The sequence below is a fragment of the Microcebus murinus genome, chromosome 2 (genome assembly GCF_040939455.1).
Source record: "Microcebus murinus isolate Inina chromosome 2, M.murinus_Inina_mat1.0, whole genome shotgun sequence".
Taxonomy (NCBI): domain Eukaryota; kingdom Metazoa; phylum Chordata; class Mammalia; order Primates; family Cheirogaleidae; genus Microcebus; species Microcebus murinus.
The window spans coordinates 31,564,170-31,586,376 of NC_134105.1; the positions used below are offsets into that span (position 1 = coordinate 31,564,170).

The window sequence follows — 22,207 nt, forward strand, 5'->3', positions numbered from 1 at the left end:
ATAGGCATTTCTCTAAGCCTGATGCAGTGGTGCACACCTGTATTCCCAGCTGCTCTAGAGGCTGAGGTAGGAGGATGACTTGAGTCCAGGAGTTCAAGACTAACTCAGGCAACATAGGGAGACACCCATGTGTAAAAATAATAGCAATAATAATAATAATAATAAATGAATGTACCATAGTAATAATTTAAGCTGACACTCACATGGATTGCAAACTGCCTTGTAGTCATCTAGGGACCCAAAAATCTTAAGTCCTGAACTTAGGTAAAAGTGATCCTGGACTGCTAGTGCCTTGAGGCATCTAGCTAAAGCAAATAAAATATTATAAACGGAAAATAATATAATCCTAAGCTCTAAATTATTTCTATAATTACTTTTTCAAACACCAAATCCTGTATATATTCAAAGATAAGTAGTTCCAAAAGGGGAAAAGACACCACAAACAGAAACCACAGGAAAAAAACCAAAAAACAAAACACAGTAGAAAAAGACTCTCAGGAACCCCAGATACAAAAACATGTCAGCCAGCTGATGTTCACTATGTTCATGGAAATAAAACTTGGACATTTTAGAAGATGTATAGGCTGAATTGTGTCCACCCCTCAACCCTCATTCGTACACTGAAGACTTAAACCCCAGTAACTCTGACCGCAATGGTATTTGGAGACCAATGAACCAGATGGAAATCTGAGAACAGAAAAATATAATACCCAAAGGAAATCAATGGACAGGTTTAAAAGCTGATTAAACACAGCTGAAGGCACAATTATTTGATAGAGATTGTCCAAAAAAAACACTCAGTTAACTATTAATGACTTTATCTTCAGCCAGGAGAAAAATAGATTACTTTTAAATAAATGGCATTTAGGCTGATATTTGATTTCTCTCAACAGAAATAATGGATGCCTGAAAACAGTGGAATGATATCTTTAGTGATATGAAAGAAAATAATCGTCAACCTAGAATTCTGCACACTGATATAAAGGTGAAAAAAGACATTTTCAAATAAAAATGGAAAGTCAACAAATAGCAGACTTGTTGACTAAAGAGCAGAAGAAAATGATTCCATATGAAATAGTAGAGATACAGAATGAATGAAAAGAGGAAATAAATAAATATATGGGTAAATATAAATAAATATTAACTTTATAAAAATTATAATGTACCACAAATGACCACAAAACCATTGCATTCAGATGGGGAAAGTGGAGTTAATGTATTTTAAGGTCCAGGAGGTAAAGACATAAATTAAAATTAGACTCTGAGAAGGTTCCACATCTGCTTAGGATGTAGAAAGCTGAGAGGGATGGATGGGGAAGCAAAAAGAAAAGAAAAGAATTTTAAGGAAAAAAGGATGTAGAAACTGCAAAAGAACATTGCTCTCACTCTGAACAATCTACAAAATTGTAATGTTTTAGGATCCCATGAAAGAGTCAAGATTGCAAAGCAACCAGGTGAGCCAAATGCCAAAGGGTGACAAGCTCCTCTAGAAAAAGATGAGACACACAAATTATTCCATTTTTGGCAGAACACAAGAGGAAATGGCAGCAGCCATGATATATGAAAAAGAAAACAGGAGATCCTGGGAAAGCGAAACGGAGGGGTGTGTGTCTAACCTATTGGTGTGCAATCTGGCCTGCAACGGGCAGCTAGAGTAGTTGAAGGAGAGGATCCTGGCCAATAAATCCCTGGCTACTAGAACTGACCAGGACAGCAGAACTGCCTTGCATTGGGCATGGTCAGCAGGACATACAGAAATTGTTGAATTCTTGTTGCAGCTTGGCGTGCCAGTGAATGATAAAGATGATGCAGGTTGGTTTCCACTTCATATTGCTGCTTCTGCTGGCTGGGATGAGATTTTTTTTTTTTTTTTTTTTTTTTTTGAGACAGAGTCTCACTTTGTTGTCCAGGCTAGAGTGAGTGCCGTGGCGTCAGCCTAGCTCACAGCAACCTCAAACTCCTGGGCTCAAGCGATCCTCCTGCCTCAGCCTCCCGAGTAGCTGGGACTACAGGCATGCGCCACCATGCCCGGCTAATTTTTTTTATATATATATCAGTTGGCCAATTAATTTCTTTCTATTTATAGTAGAGACGGGGTCTCGCTCTTGCTCAGGCTGGTTTTGAACTCCTGACCTTGAGCAATCCGCCCGCCTCGGCCTCCCAAGAGCTAGGATTACAGGCGTGAGCCACAGCGCCCGGCCTGGGATGAGATTTTAAAAGCCCTTCTGGGAAAAGGTGCTCAAGTGAATGCTGTCAATCAAAATGGCCGTACTCCCCTACATTATGCAGCTTCCAAAAACAGGCATGAGATTGCTGTCATGTTGCTGGAAGGTGGCGCTAATCCAGATGCTAAGGACCATTATGAGGCTACAGCAATGCACTGGGCAGCAGCCAAGGACACTTAGCCTGTGACGAGGAGAGAGTGGAAGAAGCAAAACTGCTGGTATCCCACGGAGCAAGTATTTACATTGAGAATAAAGAAGAAAAGACACCCCTGCGAGTGGCCAAAGGTGGCCTGGGTTTAATACTCAAGAGAACGGTGGAAGGTTAAGCAGCTTGGATTTATTGTTACTTGTGTGTTTTATTGTTGTCCTCAGTGTCCTGGAAACTAATGTACTTGTGCATAAGACATCATTTATCACATAGGACATTTTCTTACCTTCAAAGTCTTATAAACAGGTTGATTGTTGTTCCTGCTGGGGTACTTGTTCTAAGCTTACAACTTTCTTTCCAGGCATTGAGTAACTGTTGAGGTTGTTCTACTGTTATCATATATTATTCTATATTGAATTTGGGTTAATGTTGACTCTGTAATTCCATGGCTGTCGTGAATCTTCAGCACCCTCCCATGCACCTTCTGTCCCCCTCTGGGGTAGAACAACCCCAGTAACAACAGGCCAGTTGTGTTGCCAGATGGTTCTAAGTGGATTCTGTAATGTTCCCCTGTACAGTTGAGACACATGCTAACTTGTTTTTCAAGCCTCACTCAGGCCTATGCCAAATATTTCTGTTTTTTCCACCATGAGGTTTAATTTTTTTTGAAATAGGAGGGATAGTTATATATTTTAGTGGACTAAATTTTAAGGTGGAGGGCGTGCTCTAAAATAGTGAAAAACAATAGCCCGTGTATCCACGTATTTCTTTGATGAACTGTTTCTCTCTAAAAAGGATGTATGGGTTTTTTATAAGTACATATATTGAGTCGTCCTGTATGAAAAAGAATGTCAAATGTGTTAAAATGATATGTAACAAGAATGTATTTTGATTTATATCCCAGAAACTGAAAAATAAAATGTTGAAAGAAAAAAATAAGAAAAAGAAAACAATTTAAATGTTAATTAATATTTAAAGACTGTGGGATAGCATGACAGTTTAGAATTCTTGGGAGGCTCAGTTATAAGAGGAGTCTATATGCACTGTCCACCTCTTTTTTGTGGACTCCCTTTGGATACTCATAAGAAGGATTGGGAGCAGAGCAAGAGAACTCAGAGAGCCCTTATCAGTGGAGTACAGATAGAAGATCCTGCCTACATGCTGAATGTTTAGTACACAGTGCAAAAGCCATTTACCACTAGGGGAGAGGGCAGGAAACCCTCTTCTCCCCCAATCCCAAACAAAGGTTACCTACTTTTGAGGTAGGATAGAAGCAAAAGCTACCTGCTAGTAGGGAAAAGATAGGAAACCCACTCATGTCTGGGATCCTGCACTGATACAAAACTAAAGTCTGCTGCCTGGTGGTGGGACAGGAAACTCACTCCCACCCAAGACCTACCACCACTACGATGCAGAGTTCAGATTCTATGCAAGAAGGCGCAAGAATCCTGAGAAAGCCTTACTCCTTTTTTTTTTATATAATTTTTTTCATTATATTTTTTATTCTTTTTTTTCCCTTTAAATCCAGAATATAAGCAGGAATACAGAAGAGAAAGCCTTACTCCTGAGGCTCAAGTACACAGGGCCTAAGACTGAGACTGAAGCAGAAGAAGTGAAAAAAACTCCCTTGCCACAAACATGGGCCTTGCATCATAAACCAAACAACAGCAAACTGCTGCTGGGGAAGGGGAAAGACTTGGAGAGAGGCCCCCTCTGTTGGGCAGGCATGTAGGGACCCTTGAATGATGAGCCTCAGAAACACTAAGAAAAACCCTCTGGATTCCACGTCTCAAACTAAGCACAAGGGAGCAGCAGTCCACCATTGAGGAATTTGAAGTCTGTAGTGCAATGAAGGTAATTATAGCAAGAACAAAATCCAAACCTATCTCAACTACTGACTAGAGGAACTTACCCCTTAACTAATGGCCTGACAAAAGAAGACAGAAAAACAGAATACCATTTCCAGGTGCAAATAGTATTTTCCACAGTCTCTGCTGTTCTTTTTACACAAAGTGACCAAAATACCTTAAAAAGTTACAAAATTCACAAAAATGTAAGAAAAAGGTGTCTCATCATCAAGAGATCAGGCAGTTAACAGACCTACACCCAGAGATAGCCTACATGTGGGGGCTGCCAAACTAAATTTTTATTAATAGATATGATGTACAATATGCTAAGGGATCTAGTAGAAAAGTTGGATATCATGCAGGACCAGATGCGGAATTTCAGCAATAAGATGAAAACTATACTACTGTATAGTTTTCATCTTATTTCCATTTGACTCTTTTATAAAACTATAGAAGAGTCAAATGGAAATAAAAAAACATGATACCAGAAATGAAGAATTGCTTTGATATGTTTATCAAATGATGACACAGTAGAGAAATAAATTAGTGAACTTAATGATGGGTCAGTAGAAATTATCTAAACTGAAGCAGAGAAAAACATGGGGAAATAAAACAGAATAATTAAGAGTTGTGAGACAATGTCAAGTACATTATTGTTGTAGCAGAAGAAGATAAGAAAATGTGACAGAAGAAATATTTGAAAAAATAGTGGCCAAAGGTTTTCTAAAATCAATGAAAGACAACAAACCAAAAATCCAGGAATCTCATAAAACCCCAACCAGAATAAACACAAAGAAAAACACAATTAGTCACTTCATAGTCAAATTTCTGAAAACCAAAGATGAAGAAAATCTTGAAAGCAGCCAGACAGAAAAGAAACAAATGAACCAAAAGAAGAATTACAGCAGACTCCTCATCAAAAACTATGTAAGCTAGAAGACAATAGAATGATTTCTACAAAGTACTGAAAGGAGAGGAGGGGTGAGGAAATTTATGCCAGTGAAAATATCTTTCAAAAATGAAGATGACATGAAGAGTTTGTTTTGTTTTGTTTTGTTTTCAGGGGGGAAATATCTGACATAATGTATTGCCAGCATACCTGCGCTATAAGCATTTGAAAAGAAATTCTTCAGGTAGAAGGAAGATTTGGATCTACACACAGACATATAGAGCCCTGGATTTTAATTAATATATTAGACTTCACTTTATTCACTATTTATCTTAATTTTTCTTGCATAATTTTAGTCCTTTGGATGCTGCAATGAGGTCTTGATACTTTCTTTCAACCTTTTCCTCTAGTTCTAGTTCAGTAATCTTCCTTTCAGGTGGTGTTAATTTAATCTGCTGTTAATTATACCCATTGCAGGTTCTCCCCATCCCACTTCCACACTCCAATTTTTTTTTTGAGACAGAGTCTCACTCTGTTGCCCGGGCTAGAGTGCCTGGCATCAGCTCACAGAAACCTCAAACTCCTGGGCTCAAGCAATCCTCCTGCCTCAGCCTCCCATGTAGCTGGGACTACAGGCATGCACCACCTTGCCCAACTAACTTTTTCTATTTTTAGTGGAGACAGGGTCTCACTCTTGCTCAGGCTGGTTGTGAACTCCTGAGCTCAAGCAATCCTCCAGCCTTGGCCTCCCAGAGTGCTAGGTGCAGGCATGAGCCATCATGCCTGGGCCCCACCCTCCACTTTTAATTCTGAAAAATTCTAAATCTACAGAAAAGTTAAGACAATAGTACAATATGCATTTGTATATTCTTCACCTAGATTCACATTTGTATATTCTTCACCTATTGTTAACATTTGTCACCTTTGATTCCTATCAACTATCTCTGTCATCTATATATCTATCTTATCTGTCTCTACACACACACACACACAGTGGAGTTTTTTTCTGGACCACTTAAACATAAGTTGGAACATAATGACACTTCACACCTATTCCACTGAGATAGTTTGGTTTTTCATCATCCTTTAGTGTGTAACTTAATTTCTCTCCTGCCAGTTCGAAATGCCATCTTAATCACATATTAAATAGTTTCATTTATTTAGGTTTGCATTTTGTTTTTCTTTCCTATCCCGATGTTATGCCTACTAAAATTATTATTTTCTTTTTATAGTATCCTTATTGAGATATAATGCACATACCATAAAATTCACCTATTAAATATTATGGGTATACAATGCAATTACTTTTAGCATATTTACAGAGGTGTGAAACCATTGCCACAATCATCTAAGTTTAGAACATTTGTATAACCCTGCAAAGATACTCTATACCCATTGGCAGTTATTCCCTCCCTGAGGTCCCCTCTCCCTCATCCTGCCAGACTTGGGCAACCAATAGTCACAACATTTAATACTTTAGAGTGTATTTCCTAAAAAAAAAAAAAAAAAAAAAAAACCAAAAAAATACATACCAGTGACACTGTCCTACAAAACCACAGGATAATTATCAAGCTCAGAAATTAACTTTGATGTGATACTGCCATCTAACCACAGACACCATTTACATTTCACTGGTCATCCCAAGAATGTCCTTTATATGTCTGGAATCTAATCCAGGGTCATTCGTTGCACTTAGTTGTAATATCTCTTCAGTCTCCTCAGTCTGGAACAGCTCCTCAGTCTTTCCTTGTCTTTCATAACTTTGACAGCTTTGAAGAGTCCTGGTCAGTTATTTTGTAGAATAGTCCTCAATTGGATTTTGCAGTCTCATCATAATTCAATTCAGGTTATACACCTTTAGCAGGAATATCATGTAAGTGACGTTGTGTTGTGTTCTTATAGTGAGGGACACGTGTTTTGATTACTGGTGGTAACTCTGACCACTTGATTAAGACACAACTACTATTAATATATTTGACCACTGTAAAGTTATTATTTTGTGCGTGTTAGTTAATAAGTTATTCATATGTAGTCATTTTACCATAACATAGAGCTTTTGCTTCTCCCCAACTTATTTATTTAATTATTCATATCAGTATGGACTAATAAATTCTTATTTTTATTCAATGAGTTAAGATCCAATAATTCGTTATTATTTATTTTGATGCTCAAATTGTCCCAGATAAAGCCATTGGGAGGACTTTTAATCTAGCTTCTGTATCTTTATACATGTCTCCATCAGTCCTTGAGCAGTTTCTTACTTTCTGGAACACCAAGGCGTTCCAAGTTTATTTTGTAGGTTCCCTACCCCCATTCTGGACTCAGTCGTTTCTGCATGGAGCCCTGGTACCCGTCAGTGGGGAATGGTATTCAGAAACCAAGATATGGGTTTAGGTGTGCCCATTGCTGCTGGGGTATCATTGCTGCTAGGCCTTCCTAGGGTAGAACATGTGCACACACACACACACACACACACACACACACACACACCCCTACCTATATCTACTCTGACATTTATCTACATATATTAAAAGCCACTAGTTCATCCAGATATCCCCAGCTCCAATCCCAACGCCACAGGATTTATTCTAGTCTTCTCCCTTCCCATCTTTATAAATCTGTTAATATTCTCTGACGGTGACAGGCCTGGCTCCTGTTATCTTCAGTGTATTTGCTGGTTCATTCAGTCCCTTTCTATGTCATGAATCTCCAGCCGTGCCAGCCATGGACCCCTCAGCTTTGTGGTGACCTCGTGGGCCACCATGTGGCCGAGAAGGAGAGGAAAACTTCTCAGGCTTTGACTTGGGGATTCCATAGTAAAATGTCAGCCCTTTGATACTTTGATTGTTTTCAACAGGAAGATTGGCCAGAGTAAAACTGCCTGCACTAATCTCATAAGTTGAACCAACTATTATTTTTTGGTTTCATGAGAAGAAAAACTTGGAGAGCACTGCTTTGGGTATTGTCTGTCTTCATTTCAAGTTTTGCCCGGATCAGGTTTAGTTAAGCTCCTCGTAAATTGCCAATTCTAGGCAAAATCATGAAGTGAACCACTTTCAATATACCTAGTATGCAAATGATAGAGGAAAACAGGACAAGCTCCACTAGAATTCTCATTTTAAAAAGGAGAAGCACTAGCACTCTGGGAGGCCGAGTCGAGTGGATCGCTCAAGGTCAGGAGTTCAAAACCAGCCTGAGCAAGAGCGAGATCCTGGCTCTACTAAAAATAGAAAGAAAATTAATTGGGCAACTAAAATATATAGAAAAAATTAGCCGGGCATGGTGGCGCATGCCTGTAGTCCCAGCTACTCAGGAGGCTGAGGCAGGAGGATCGCTTGAGCCCAGGAGTTTGAGGTTGCTGTGAGCTAGGCTGACGCCATGGCACTCTAGCCCGGGCAACAGAGTGAGACTCTGTCTCAAAAAGAAAAAATAAAGAAGCAGCCGGGCGAGGTGGCTCAAGGCTGTAATCCCAGCACTCTGGGAGGCCGAGGTGGGAGGACCACATGAGCTCAGGAATTTGAGACCAGCCTGAGCAAGAGTGAACCCCTTCGCTACTAAAAACAGAAAAATTATCCAGGTGTCGTGGTATGTGCCTATAGCCCCAGGTACTAGGGAGGCTGAGGCAAAAGAATTCCTTGAGCCCAGGTATCTGAGGTTGCAGTGAGCTATAAATGATACCGCTGCACTCTACCCAGGGTGACAGAGACTTTGTCCCAAAAAAAAAAAAAAAGAAAAAAAAGAAGGAGAAGCAGCCTGGTGCTGTGGCTCACACCTGCAATACTAGCACTTTGGGAGGCCAAGGTGGGTGGATTGCTTACGGCCAGGAATTTGAGACCAGCCTGGACAACATAGCAAGACTCCATATCTACAAAAAAATTAGCTGGGCATCATGGTGATACACCTGTAGTCCCAGTTACTCAGGAGGTTAAGGCAGCAGGATCACTTGAGCCCAGGAGTTTGAGGTTACAGTAAGCTATGATACTATGATGATGCCACAGCACTCTAGCCAGGGCGACAGAGCAAGTCCCTGTCTCAAAAAAGAAACAAGCACCACGCAGCTCTCATTAGCCTACATCAGTGTCTGCAATGTGTGTGTGGCTCACCTGAAGATCTTGCTAAAATGCCACGTCTGAGTCACGAGGTTGGGGTGGGGCCCGCGGCTCTGCATTTCTAACAAGCCTCCTGGTGCAGCACTGCTGCCGGCGGGGACTGCGGCGTGAGTAGTGGAGTCTGCAGTGTGTATCTCACCCCTGCTCCCCCAGTCAGGGAGGGTGTAAACTTTTGCTGCCCCTGAACTTTGTGTTTGCTATTTTAAAGCATACTCATCCATCGTATGATTTCAGATTTCAGTGTGATTTCTTCTCTACCAGAGAAGAACAATAAAAAACAATGTCATTATCACACAAAACTCACAATACAGGTAACACAAAATTAGCAATAATTCCTTGAAGTCATCTAATACCTCCTCCCAGACAATAGATGATTATCCTGGTCAGCTCCTCTGGTGGCCCGGGCTCAGTCCCTGTCGCTGAACACCTTCCGTTGCTATGCTACTAGGGTTTGGAGCTTTCCTTAGGGGCTGAATACATGGGTATATTCCTCCTAACATCATATTTTATGGCCTGCCAATTTTATTCTCGGGGGACTCTGTTTACTAATAAACAATGGCAAAGCTTTACAATCACGCCTTTGGAGCCTGAGCCCTACCTTCTTGGGTCTCTGCCCAGTCCCTCAGCCTTGAGGCCAGAACTGTAAACGGCAGCCTGGAAAGTTGGCCCTGCCTCTGGCCGGCAGCCCAGCTGACCTTGGTGTGGACATTCAAGTGGGGTTGCTTTAGGAGAGGCTGTGGGATCAGGCTTCCCAAATTCTTTTAGCTTCAAACTCCTCTCGTTTTCCCCAGACATCTTCCCATTGCCAGGATCTCACTACGTTTTAAATTGGGGTATTCATTGGTTGCGCAGTTCCGCGAGGTGTGCGGTCCTCGGCCCTCCATCCCTGGCTGAGGGCAGGGGGCTCCCCCCAAGGCAGGAGCACGCTGGAGCTGGTTCCCGCCAGCTGTCGCCCCTGTCCCTGAAACCCGCAGGAAGTAGCCAGCACATTCTATCCCGGCATTCTCTGAAGGTCAGCAGACGACGCAGGTTCCTGGCCAGCCGCTTCGTGGCCGACTGGGAAGGGTCGCCAAGCGCCCCGCCCGGAGGACCGTCCCCGCGCTCGGCGGCGCCGTTTCACAGATCCCTCAAGGGGACGCTCAGTGCCCAGGTTCCAGACTCTGTGTTAGGCAGGGCGCTTTGGGCTGTGTGGGACAGGATTCAAGTTCAGTGTTGCTTCAGCAAAGGGGGGGCTGACCGGAAAGACGTGGGTTGCCACAGGGCGGCCTGGGCGCGGGAACGGCAGGAGTGAGACGGGCTTCCTCGCCGCCTGTCTTTCGTGGGCTCCTTTCGCCCTCTGCAGACCCCTCACAGAGGCGCGCTCAGTGCTGCCCACACCCTGCCGGCCCCGGGGAGCGAGGGCCACCCAGACCACTTAAGTCAGCATGTCTTGGGGGGAGCCTGGGCAGCACCCTGCCAGGTGACTTGAACGTCCAGGGTCGAGAATCACTGCATCGTAGCTTCAGGCACCCAGAGGGACTCTTTTGTCCTTCTCATTCATAACTCGAGGAGCAGGACGCTGAGAAACCTATTTAGGGACAGGTCCCACCCTCTCTGGCCAGAGGCCAGCCAAGCCCCTGAGGTGCCCTGGTGGCTGTGCAGCAGCTGCAGGCGGGCACCGGGCGGCCAGTCCTCCAGCAGCAAACTGCCCCTGGTTTCTCTCCTCCCATCCCTACCCCGGGTTGCAGTGTGTGTGACCGTCACCTTGTCTGACTTAATTTTGGTCACCTCGCCTCACTGAGTCAAGCTCAAAGGAGAAGCTGAACTGTGTCCTTGGGACACGGGGACTTGGTGGGAGATGTGCTCACAAGACAGTTGGTGGAGGGAGCCAGAGTGGGGCTGGCTGAGGAAGGTGCATGGAGGGCAGGGCGAGGGACAGGCATGGACAGCCCCTTCCAGATGCAGTGCCCAGGGGGAGCCTCAGAGTCCAGGGAGAGGGATTGGGGTGGGAGAGGGCTGCACACGAGGGGCGGGGCCGGCACACTCTGGCTGGGGGTGAAGGACCCTGATCTTGGGACTGATCTGGGCTGCTTTCCCTACATTGTCCCCCGTCTATACTGGAGTGATGGGTGGTACCTGGACTTCAAGACCCAAAGCCCGTCCAACTCTGACTGCACCTCTGGGTGCAGGATGGAGCTCCTGCCACAGCCATGGGCTGCCCCCTCCCTCCCCATCGTGGTTTCAGAGCAGGGACATAGCTGAGACCACAGCAGACCTGGAGAGGAGGAAACAAGGGGCAGAGCTGGGGCTTCAGACCCTGCTCAGAACAGTCCTAACGTCCTCCCCTCATTCCCCGCTCTTGGCAGGCGAGCTCCTACAGTGTCCCCCTCACCTGGTTCCCATCCCCAGAACCTGAGGGCCTCCCAGGGACTGTCCATCCCCCAGGAGGGCTCCAGGGGCAGGGCTTGTTATCTGTGGGCCTCCTTCCACACCCTGAGCTCCCCGATACCAGCGCTGGGCCAGGCCTCCGGGGTGGGTGGGACCTCCTACCATGGAGGTCCTGGTGCCAAGCTGAGGCCAGGCTAGGGTGGTCACCAGGCGGGGGCAGGAGCTTTGAGTTCTTTCCTGCTCAGCCTGGATGTGCCGTGTAACCCACCCTGGACCTCCGTCTCCCTGTCTTTATACCCAAGAGCCCAGTGGTCAGCTCTGACCCCTATGAGCCAGGCCCTACCCAAGCCACCCCAAGGACAGACCAAATGATACCACAACTGGGGCTGAATGTTCACTTCTCTTTCCAAAAAATACCAAAACACAGTCCACGTACAGTGAGGGACAGAGCCTTGCTGGGGACTGGACATTACACACCCAGGGGGCCCTTGGCGGAGGCGGGCAATTTAACAACTGGTCTGAAAGTCAAAAGAGAGAGAGCTGGTTAGTGGGGTGAATGGGGGTGGGGGAAGGGGCTGTGCGTTCAGGCCCAGACTTGGGGTCTGGCTGGCACGGCCAGACCTTGGCCCTCACAACAGCCCTGCCTGGGGCCCATTCCCGGGGGCAGGGGTGGTGTCACCAACCCAGCCATTTGTGTAGGGGTCCAAGAGCACTGGGCGTACTGGGAGAGGCTGAGGCCTGAACCCAGAGAAAGTAGGGCTGAGCCTCAGTTTCCTCGTGTGTAATGTGTGTACATTCGACACCCCAGCTCTGCCTCCTTCACAGGGTTGCTGTGAGGGGCCTGAGGGACTGGTGAGGGGGAAGGGCTCTGCCCACCCCGAGGCCCTTGGCACTGAGGTCCAGTTTGGTCACTGCTGTACCCTCAGGGCCCAGCATGTAGCAGACACCCACATGGCCTTTCAGTGAGTAAATAAACTGGCAGGTGACAGGGCCAGCAGCTGGACCAGTGTGTAGGGCCTGTCCCCAGGCATGGACCCCCAGAGGCCATGCAGACAGGACGGTGATAGGACCTGAACCTGTGTGTGCATGGGTGGGGGGCGCTGGGTCCTGCCCCTGGTCTGGTTCAGGCCGCCAGTCTCTCTCTGAGCGTCTGGGCCTGGGTCTCATATTGCAGGTGGCGCTTGTGTTGAAGACACGCTGCTCAGAGCCCCAGACTGAGCTCCAGGGACGTGGTGTGCCCTACTGGCCCTGCCTGGGGTGCCGCAGGGGGTGGCGGGATGCGGGGCGGGAGGGCTGGCGGCAGGTGGCGCTCAGACGTACTCGCGGGCAGCGGCGGAGGGTCCGGGCCGGTAGGGCTGCGGGCTGCTGTTGACTCTCTCTGGCTCGGGGCACGTGCAGCAGAGGAAGGAGCCCCCCAGCATGGCCAGGCCGGCCGAGGCCCAGCCCACAAACAGGGCCGGGCCGAATTCATACCTGCAAGGGGCAGGGTGGGGAAGAGAAGACAATGGGATGACAGAAGCAGAGAGAAATGTGAAGATACAAATGTGGAGAAATGGGCCATGAGCCACCAAGGGCTAGGAACGGAGCTTTAGAAGCGAGAAAGGCAAGGAACTGAACCATCCTGTGTGGCCTCCAGAAGGAACCAGCCCTGCAGACTTCTTAGCGTTAGCCCTGTAAAACTCATTTTGGGTTTCTGATGTCTGGAACAGTAAGAGAAAAAATTTGTGTTGCATTAAGTTAAAAAAAAGGAGTGGAGGATGGGTAGGGAGAATGGCGTTCGGTGTGGCTGCCGGGTCCCCAGCCCCTGCTCTGGCAGCGCAAGGGCAGAGTGTGGGGCCTGGAGGCTGGGGCCTCCCAGCCTCCCCGTCTCTCTGGATAAACTGGGATGAATGCCACCTTCCTCCCTTGCCAGCCTAGCCTATCAGCACCACACAGGGTGACCCAGGCCCAGGGAGGGCCTGGAGGCGGGAGGCTTGGTCTCCAGGCCCTGCCCGAGCAATCCTGGGCTCATTTCCTCCTCCGGCCAGCGGAGGGGGCATGGGCGGGCCAGAGAGGCCATGATGGAGGCGACATCTGTGCATCCTTCCTCCAGGAACACCCAGCCAGGGCTGCTCCCTGCTACCCTCTGGAGAAGGCCAGACCCCTCCGCCAGGCACTCTGGGCTCTGCACACCCAGGCCCTGCTGGCCAGCCCAGCCCCTTCCTGGGTCTCCCTGCCTCTATCAGGCACCCCCTCCTGGGGCACATGCCCTGCCCCTCACACCTCCCAGTTCCTTCCTTGCCTTCAGGGCTCAGTTCAATGCCACCTCCTGTGGGGGCTTGCCTTGACACCCACCCCCTCTGTGCTCCCTGCCCCCTGGGGAGCACCTGCAGGGCAGACAGAGCATGCGATTCATCCGTGTCCCCAGGGCCCAGCACAGCGCCTGGCAGCCCAGGAGGGCTGGGGACTGTTGGAGGGATGAAGGGCGGAGTCCCACCCTGGCCTCTTTGAGCCAGACCTTGCTTGGCACGTCTTTGTGGCTATAGCCACCTGCCCAGGGAACGAGCCTCACGCCAGGTCTCCTTTTCCTCCCTGCTCCATACCCCTGCCTCCTTCAGGGAGCCTTCCGGACTGTGACAGCCCACGCATCCTTGCTCATCCTCTCTCCACCCCAGGGCCAAAGCCCACTGGGATGTCTGGGGTTGAGACTGTCTCATTCTCTGCTGCTGGCTGGGCTGAGAGGTGAGGGAGGAGCCGGATGGGCCCAGGCCCTTCCAAGACCCCCGTCTTTGGCCCCCACACCCTTGGCCTTACCAGCCCTGACCATTCTGGCTGCTGAATGTCTCTGAACCTGCTTTCTAGAGCTCCCTCCGTGGTCCCAGCCCTCTGCTCAGACCTTTGCAACTGCTGCCTACTGGCCTCCCCCTCCTCCTACAGCCATGGGGACGGCCCTGCCTGCCACCCCCGGGTGAGGAACAAAGTCTTCTGTGGCTGCAAGGCCCCATTCTCTAGTCTCCACTACTGTCTCCTGCAGGAAGCCACCTGCTCAGGTTCACCCAGCACTCCCCAGGGGCCAGGCACTGGGCAGGTCCCTCATCTGCAACTTTCTGCTGAACCCTTGTAACCATGTGTGAGCTCGTCCTCAGGTTCTAGCTCCATTTTACAGGGGAAGAAACCAGGCACAGAAAGATTGAGTAACTTGCTCAGGTCACACAGTCAGTAGGTGCAGAGCTGGGACTTAAGCCCAGAGCCAGGGCACCTTAGCTCTTTGCAGAGTCCTGGCTGCTCCTGGGTGCCCTCCACATGTCTCCTGCCCCTGCGGAGGGCCTGGCCGCATCCTTCCTGGCTTCCTCTTCCAGAGCTTCTCAGACAGCAGGTGGGCCCCATCCCCTGTGTCCCCCTCCAAAGTGACTTGGACAAAGGCAAGTGGCCCCAGAGGAGGTGACGCAGGAAGCTCAAGCCCAGGCACTCACCTGGCATTCACAGGTGTGCTCGGGTTGAAGAACTCCTGGGTTACCAGGGTGGCGTACCAGGAGACAGCAGTCAAAGTGCAGAGGCCTGAGGACAAAGCAGGGAGTGCTCAGCTCTGCTCTGGCCCCTGCCACCAGGGCGGGGTCTGCCTGCCATGGCCAAGACGGTGGAGTCAGGGGCACTCACCGGCCAGGAGGAAGAGGGCGCCCCCGGAGATGGCCACACGGCCTTTGGCGATGGGGTTGCTGTCTCCGACCCGCGTGCACTTCATGCCCACGACGCTTAGGACCATGGCCACGAAGCCCAGCAGCACAGCCACCACCATTAGGGCTCGCGCCGACTGGATGTGACCTGGGGCAGTGGGTGGCACTGAGCAGGGCTGGGGGAAGTGGGCAGGGGCCCAGTGGGAGGAGCCTGGCTTGGGAGTGGCGGGAGCAGGAGTTGGTCTGGAGGCCTGATCATCTGCCGCCAGGTATGGAATAGTGGGGGTGACAGCAGGACGTAAGGACAGGGCGTGGGGGTGTTGTGCTGCCCTTCCCTTCACCAGTAATGCTGTTTTCCACTCCCCTTGCCACTCTTCTGGGTGGTGCATGGTGACAGGTTAGTTTGAATTTGCTGTTCTGCTGAGTTCTGGCCCCAACAGCCCCTTGCGCTTGGCCCGCCCTCCCGAGCAGCTGAGGGCAGCGCCTCCCAGGGCCTTGCAGGTTGCGCAAAAGGAAGGGCTGAGAGTGTTTGAGCTCGGCCCTGCCTGGTCCCCCGCAGTGACCTCTCCCCACCAGCCATTTGGACTCTGGTCACCTTCTCCTGTGCCCTGGGAGTCACCATGGCAGCCGGGAGCCTGCCTCTCCGTGGGTGCACGGGTCAGTCTGGGGCCCCAGGGGGCACTCAGGAGACCTGGGGCCCTTAGGGTGGCTGGACAGCCTGCCAGGACCGGTGCAGTGGGGCCGGCTGATGGCAGCTCTGCTCAGGCTGCCCGTGGGGGGCCTTGGCCTTGGGTCGCCCCTGCCCCAGGGTTAAAGCTTGGGGGGTGCCTGGCCTGTCAGGCTCAACTCCACACTCCAGGAAGCGGGGGACCTCGAGCCGAAGCACCGTGCGTGTACGTGCATGTGTGTTTGTGTGCATGGGCGCGCACCGTGTGCCTGCACTTACGCCTGCGTGTGTGTCCGTGTACTGGGTGTGAGGGGATGTGGAGGGAAGGGTCTTAACTGAGCCTTCCCGTGTGCCAGGCACTGATCTCATTCCACCCTCTCACATCCCGGCACAGGTATAAGTATCCCCCTTTACAGATGAGGACATCCCAGTGCAAAGAGGGTTGGTGACTGGCTCAAGGTTATAGAGCCGGGATGTGGACCCACAGCTGCCAGACGCTAAAGCCCCTGCCTCCCGAGGGGCAGCAGGCTGGCCTGGACTCCTGGTGTGCACAGGGTGGTAGTTGGGGCTGGGGCATGGAGCCCAGTGCTGACGGCAGACTGGGGGGAAAGCTTGCTCCAGAGCCCGCCACCCCATCCCCACATGCCACCTCCCCCCGACCAGCCAGGGGCCTACCGTCCAGGGCGAGCAGCGAGTCGTAGAGCTTGCACTGCACCTGGCCGGTGCTCTGGGAGGCGCAGGACATCCAGAGCCCTTCATAGAGGCCCACAGCAGTGATGATGGCGTCGCCCGCGTAGGAGGACTGCTTCCACTGCGGCAGGGCCGTGCTGGCGATGATGCCCACCCAGCCACCCAGGGCCAGGAAGTAGCCCAGGAGCTGGAGGCCTGAGTTGGCCATGGCCCAGGGGAGGAGACGAGGGTCCCAGGGCTCAGAGCTGGGCCGGTGTCCCAGGGGGTGCTGCGGTCATGGCCAGGTGGGAGGAGCGGCTGGGTGGGGGAGCAGTCAGAGGGAGGGTCAGAGGCAGAGAAGGAGAGGTGGTGGCAGCAGCGGCAGCAGCAAAGGCAGTGGCTCTGGACTCCAGAATGCAAGGGGAGGCCCAGGGGCTGGAAAAGGCCAGGGCCCGCCCACAGCAGCCGCCTAAGCCAGAGCAGGGTCCCCAGCAAAGCTCCTGCCCAGCCCCCTGGGGGTGGGGGGCGGGGCCGTGGCCCAGGTGGGTATCCCTGCCCCGCCCCCACCTCCCCGGGGATGTAGAAGGAAGGGGCTGGGAGAGTGACCCAGCTCCCCTCAGGGCCTTCCCACCCAGGGAAACACCTTTAGGAGCTGATTCAAGTGCCCTAAAATTCTTTAATCCCTACCCAAAGCACCAGCCCTGGGATGATGGACTTTGCTCTTGCAATGCTGATCTGACCCTTGGGGTTTTCTGTCTTCTGACTTTAGGACAGAGTGGAAAAGGAATTACAGTTTGCAGCAGGTAAAACTAGAGTTAGACATCAAGGAGAACTTTTTGGCATGGGCTCTGAAGCCAGATGTGGAGAGACTGGGCTAGGGATGGGTGTTGGGGAGAGGGGTCCCTGGTAGCTAGCTGGGAGCTGTGTGTGTCAAATGTAGGGGAGACTAGGCCAGGGAATATGTTCTGTGGGGTCTGTTTGGGATGTGAGGGGGACGGAGGAGGGGCCCCATCGAGGCTGACAGGAGCTGGCTGCCAGCCAGCAAGGGGCTTGGCGGGGAGCTGGGGAGACAGCACCGACATTCTGGCATCAGCCTGAAGGAAGGCGGGTTGCTCAGCCCGTTAATCCCCTTGCTGGCTGGCTTAGCAGCTCCTGCTGGGACCTGGGACACTGGGCCCTGGCCCCCAGCTCCAGAACAGCCTGGCGTGGAGCAGAGGCCTTTGCACATTCCTGGGGTTCAGGCTGTTTCCTCCTGGCTCCCCCACTTCCCCTTCTCTCTCCCATCTGAGCTCAGCCCTCAGGAACAGGGGAATGTTTAACTCTCCTCAGCCTCATTAGCAATCCCCTCACGTTCAGCTGGGCCCCAGGGGCTCTCAGCGTGGGTGCAGCAGGAATGTCACCACCCTGCTCCCACTCCACCAGCCCCCCAGCCGCCCCTGCATCCCCACCGGCCACTTCCTTTCCTGGACCACGCCAGGGGAAGGCAGGGTCCTGCTGCCGACCCTGCCAGCTGCCTCCCCCACAGCCCCAGTGCCCCCAACCCCAGGGATGGGCTCCCTTGCATTCTTCACGTGGCTATGCAAACAAGAGGGTGCCAGGCGCTGAGCGGACAATGGCAGCCTGTGTGCCCGCCCAGGGCGTAGGCCCCTGGTATGGCCTGCAGCTCTGGCCAGAGCCGGGGGAGTGAGCTGCCCGCTGAGGGTCAGTCAAGGGTGGGCACTGTTTGGCCTGCGGTGCTGCACACTGGGTCCCTCTGAGGCCCTCCGTGCTGGGACGGTCGGAGATGTGGGGATCTGGGCACACACAGACTTGTTTCCTGGGATGGCCTGCGGGTCCCAAAAAGCAAAACCCACTGTTCTGCCGGTCTAGAACTGTGGCAGGGAAGTCAGTCCTGAGCTCAAATTCTACTGCCACAGTGACAAGCCAGAAGGGTCCAGGGGCACCTCCTGGGGATGAAGTGGGCAGCTGTGAAGTGCTTCTGATGCACTAATTCATCTCCGCCTCCAGGCAGCCCTTGCAGGCAGGCAGGCCTCTTTGCAGCACGCAGACCAGGGAGGTAATTCACCCCAGCTGGGAAGGGCGGCTTCCCACACTGCGCTGTGTGGTGCTGGCTTCCACGGTCTGTCCCCCACACCCTGCTGTTTTCAGGGAGGCACTGGGTGCAGGTTGGAAGAGGTGGGCAATCAGATGACGCTCCCTAGCAGTGACCTGAGCTGGCCTCTGTGGCCGTGGGTTAGGGTCAACATGGCGGAGGGTGGGCCTGCACACGGCAGCTGCTCGGCGCGTGCTGTCCCCCAAGGCGAGGCCTCTCCCCTAGCTGGGCCTCGGCCCCCTCTCCGTGCCTTCTGCAGAGGCTCTCTCTGTAAGGAAGATCCAGGGGTCGTTCTGGTCTCAGGAGGACCTGGGTCAGGTCTCTGAGCTCTGGAGCCACACAGGCCCTCAGAGACCGTGGCCTGCGACCCCTTCCGTTGACAAGTGAGGGAGCCGAGTGCCAAAGAGGAGAGTGAGCCACTGCTCCCGGGGCCAAAGGGGCAGCAGGATGCCTGCGTGCTCCTCCATCCTGGCACCCCAGAGCCTCTTCGTGATCTAGAATGGTGCTCACATTCTCCCCCAAAGCTCTTCTGCTTATCCCTTCTCTTTGTCATTTGAGGTTTGAGTCTGTTCCTCCTACCCTACAGCCTTCCCTCTCCAGTGTTCTGAAGACTTCTGGAATTCAGATCCTGCTTCTGCAGTGGCATTCCCTAACCTGGCAAAACTTCTCCACCCAGGGCATCCACCACTCCTGGGGGGCCCCCTGCAGTCCAGTGACTCCCAGGCATTTGGGGAGAGCAGGATGGCTCAGCACCCCGCCACCCCCAAGCCTCCAGTAAGCGCTGAGACTGCCCCAGGTGGCACACTTCAGTATCTAAAAAGTGCTTTTACTTACAAGAAACCTAGGGTTCTAGCTTTACCTCTGCCATTGAAAAGCTGTGTGACATTAGGCAAGTTCCTCAGCTTCTCTGGGTCTGGGTCCTGGACTAAAAAATAGGGATAATATGACTTGGCTTCTGGTCCATGAGAGAGTTTACAAGGATCAAATGGTAGGAGGGACATGCTGTTTGAAAGCATAAAATGCCTGAAGAACTGTGGCTAATGGAAGCTCTGTTCCCAAATGACTCCCCCCTGGATAGGCCTCCCCCTCAAGTCTTTCCATGCTGGGTGAGGGCAGACTGCCAGTGGCTGAAGACACGCTACTACTTCTTCCCAACGGTGCCAGGCCCAGAGCCGGCCTTGGCAGGTATGTGTTGATCATTGACTGATCAGTGTGAACGTTCAAGTTTTCGCCTCCCTCCCAGTGAAAATCGGAGTCCTTTCCAGCACCCTCTCCCATGGCCAGTGAGGAGGGTCTGGTTCTGCTGCTTGCAATCCAGCATTCTCTGCAGACTCCGGCTGACACTTTGGAGGCTCAGGGAGTGGTGCTGGTCTTACTGCCTCCTAACTCAGAGTCTGAGTTTCCTGCAGAAGCACAGGCTCCTGGGAAGCCTTGCCTCGGGCATGCACAGCTCAAAAGCCACACAGCCAGCATGTGGCCCCGCCCAGCTGTCCTGCCTGCCCAGGCAGGGCTAAGCATCCTCATCTGGAATCCCAAAATACTCTGCATGTTTCCACTCACTGCACTTAGCACATCGTTTATCTCCTTCCTGAGGACTGTGAGCACCTTGAGGCCACACTAGCATCCTCATGTTTTTGTCCCACTGTCTCTCCCAGGGCCAGGATGCCACTGTGGCACACGTGGCAGTCCCATGGTCCTTCCCCCTCCTCTGCAAACAATGCCGAGCACAGCGCCTATCTCTTGGCACTCCTGCTGAGCGCTCTGCCAGCTGCCTGGGCTTCCAGAGACCAGCCTCTCCCAAGCTCAAATCTTTCCCATGTTGCAAGTTGCCTCTCATCCTCTGTAATACTCCCAGGGGCTCTCTGCCTTCATCGCAAGCAAACGTCCTCCCATGCACGTGTGCTACAGAGCAGCGACCTTGCAGTCACAGTCGTGCCTCAGCTGGGACCCTGCCAGCTCCCCCTGCTTCCAGGAGGACTCGCCCCACCCTCATTATATACACTTATCTTGCTCCTGCTGCCACTGGAAACATCTGGCCTCTCTTGAGCTCAACTGAGAGTCTCCTGCCTGTGTGTGATTAGCATATGCTGAAATTGTAAAGGTCATCTGCCTCGTTGCGGAAACTTCTGGAAAACCAGAATCAGGCTGAGATAGTTTTCTGTAATGTTGAGTATCTAGCATGTGCTAAGTGCCATGCTGTGGCTCTGTGAGCATTCCCGTTTTAACACTCTCAGCCACCTGGGAGGAAGGATTGCAATCCCATCTCAATGGTGGGGAAACATGCTCAGGGGGCCCGACTTGCTGAAGGTCGTGCGACTCCAAGTGGTGAAGTGAATGTCTTGCCCAGCTCATCGTGTGGGTAAAGCTCATGTTCTCTCCACTAATGCCGTCCTTTCTCTGTATGGCAAGTAAGTCACCCAAATAGGACAGCAGGGATCCACGATGACAAAGGTATAGTGACTGCCTCAATAGGACCACTCCATCAGCTCTATCACCCAGCTAGCAAAGTAATCATTTCTTTTCTTTCCTTTTTTTGAGACAGGGTCTTGCTGTGTCACCTGGGCTAGAGTGCAGTGGTGTCATCATAACTCACTGCAACTCCAACTCCTGGCCCCAAGCCATCCTCCCACCTCGGCCTCCCAGGATTACAGGCGTGAGCCAGTAATCATTTCTTGACTTCACACCTCCCTGCAGCTCATCCTCTGCGCCCACCCACAGCCAGACTCCCAAAGAGCCGTCCATGCCCACCACCACCACGCATTCTCCTCCCATCCTTACTTGAGCTCACTCCAGGCTTTCGTCCACACCATCTCCCCAAAACATCTGTCACCAGAGTTTCCGCTGGTCTGTGTTACCAAATCCAAAGGTGGATGCTCAGTTGTCACCTCGCTCAGCCTCTCTCTCAGCAGCATTTGATGTAGCTGCTCCCTCCCTCCTTGAAGCGCTCTCTCCTGTGCTTCAGGGACACCACCCTCTTGGCTCGGCTCAGCTGGTCAACTGGCCTAACACAGCTAAGACCGAACTCCTGGTTTCCTCGCCTGCCAGCCTGTCTCCTGCAGTGTCCCCCACCCACCCCCCAGCCACTGGGAAGGACGAGGCAGCTGCATGTTCCTACTACTCAGGCTTCTTCTTGCTGCTTTATCTCAGCCCTCACACCCAGTCCATCATCAACTCCTGTCGCTCTGCTTTAAAAACAGCACCTGAACCTGATGTCTTTCCCTCCTTTCACTGCCCACGGCCTGGCTCCACCACCCCCTACCGAATCACTGCAGGGGCCCCTCTCTGCTCTCTGTGTGGCCAATGGCCAATAAATTGTTCATAGTAGCTTTTAAAATGTAAGTCAGATGCTATCACTCTGCTGCTCAAAACCCTCCAGGGCCCCTGTGGTGCGGGATAAAAGCCCCCGTGCTCACAGTGGCCTACAAAGCCCTGAGGCCCTTGCCGCCCCCCCTCCCCACGCTCCTTGTCACCCACTCTGCACTGCCATGCTGGCTCCTAGCTGCTCCTCCCACCCTGGGGCCCTGACTTGCTGTGTTTTCTA

General features: G+C 51.6%; 1 protein-coding gene and 1 pseudogene across 1 annotated transcript; one reads left to right on the forward strand and one right to left on the reverse strand.

The window, feature by feature from the left end:
- The first annotated feature begins 1,541 nt into the window (after window positions 1–1,541).
- LOC105862264 (uncharacterized) lies at window positions 1,542–3,225 on the forward strand (annotated as a pseudogene).
- An 8,747-nt stretch (window positions 3,226–11,972) lies between these two features.
- Window positions 11,973–16,950, reverse strand: CLDN19 (claudin 19). The gene is made up of 5 exons (XM_012748457.2): window positions 16,581–16,950; window positions 15,222–15,386; window positions 15,038–15,122; window positions 12,906–13,058; window positions 11,973–12,103 (listed from the first exon to the last, which is right to left on the reverse strand). The coding sequence occupies exons 1-5, from the start codon at window positions 16,801–16,803 to the stop codon at window positions 12,055–12,057; spliced, it is 675 nt and encodes a 224-aa protein (XP_012603911.1). The 5' UTR covers window positions 16,804–16,950; the 3' UTR covers window positions 11,973–12,054.
- Between the last annotated feature and the right edge of the window lie 5,257 nt (window positions 16,951–22,207).

Coding starts and splice junctions, on each gene's coding strand:
- CLDN19 (XM_012748457.2), bottom strand. CDS start 16,803: ATGGCCAACTCAGGCCTCCAGCTCCTGGGCTACTTCCTGGCCCTGGGT. Junction 15,123..15,221: donor CGCCCTCTTCCTCCTGGCCG/GTGAGTGCCCCT, acceptor CTTTGTCCTCAG/GCCTCTGCACTTTGACTGCT. Junction 12,104..12,905: donor CCCTCCGCCGCTGCCCGCGA/GTACGTCTGAGC, acceptor TTTGACTTTCAG/ACCAGTTGTTAAATTGCCCG.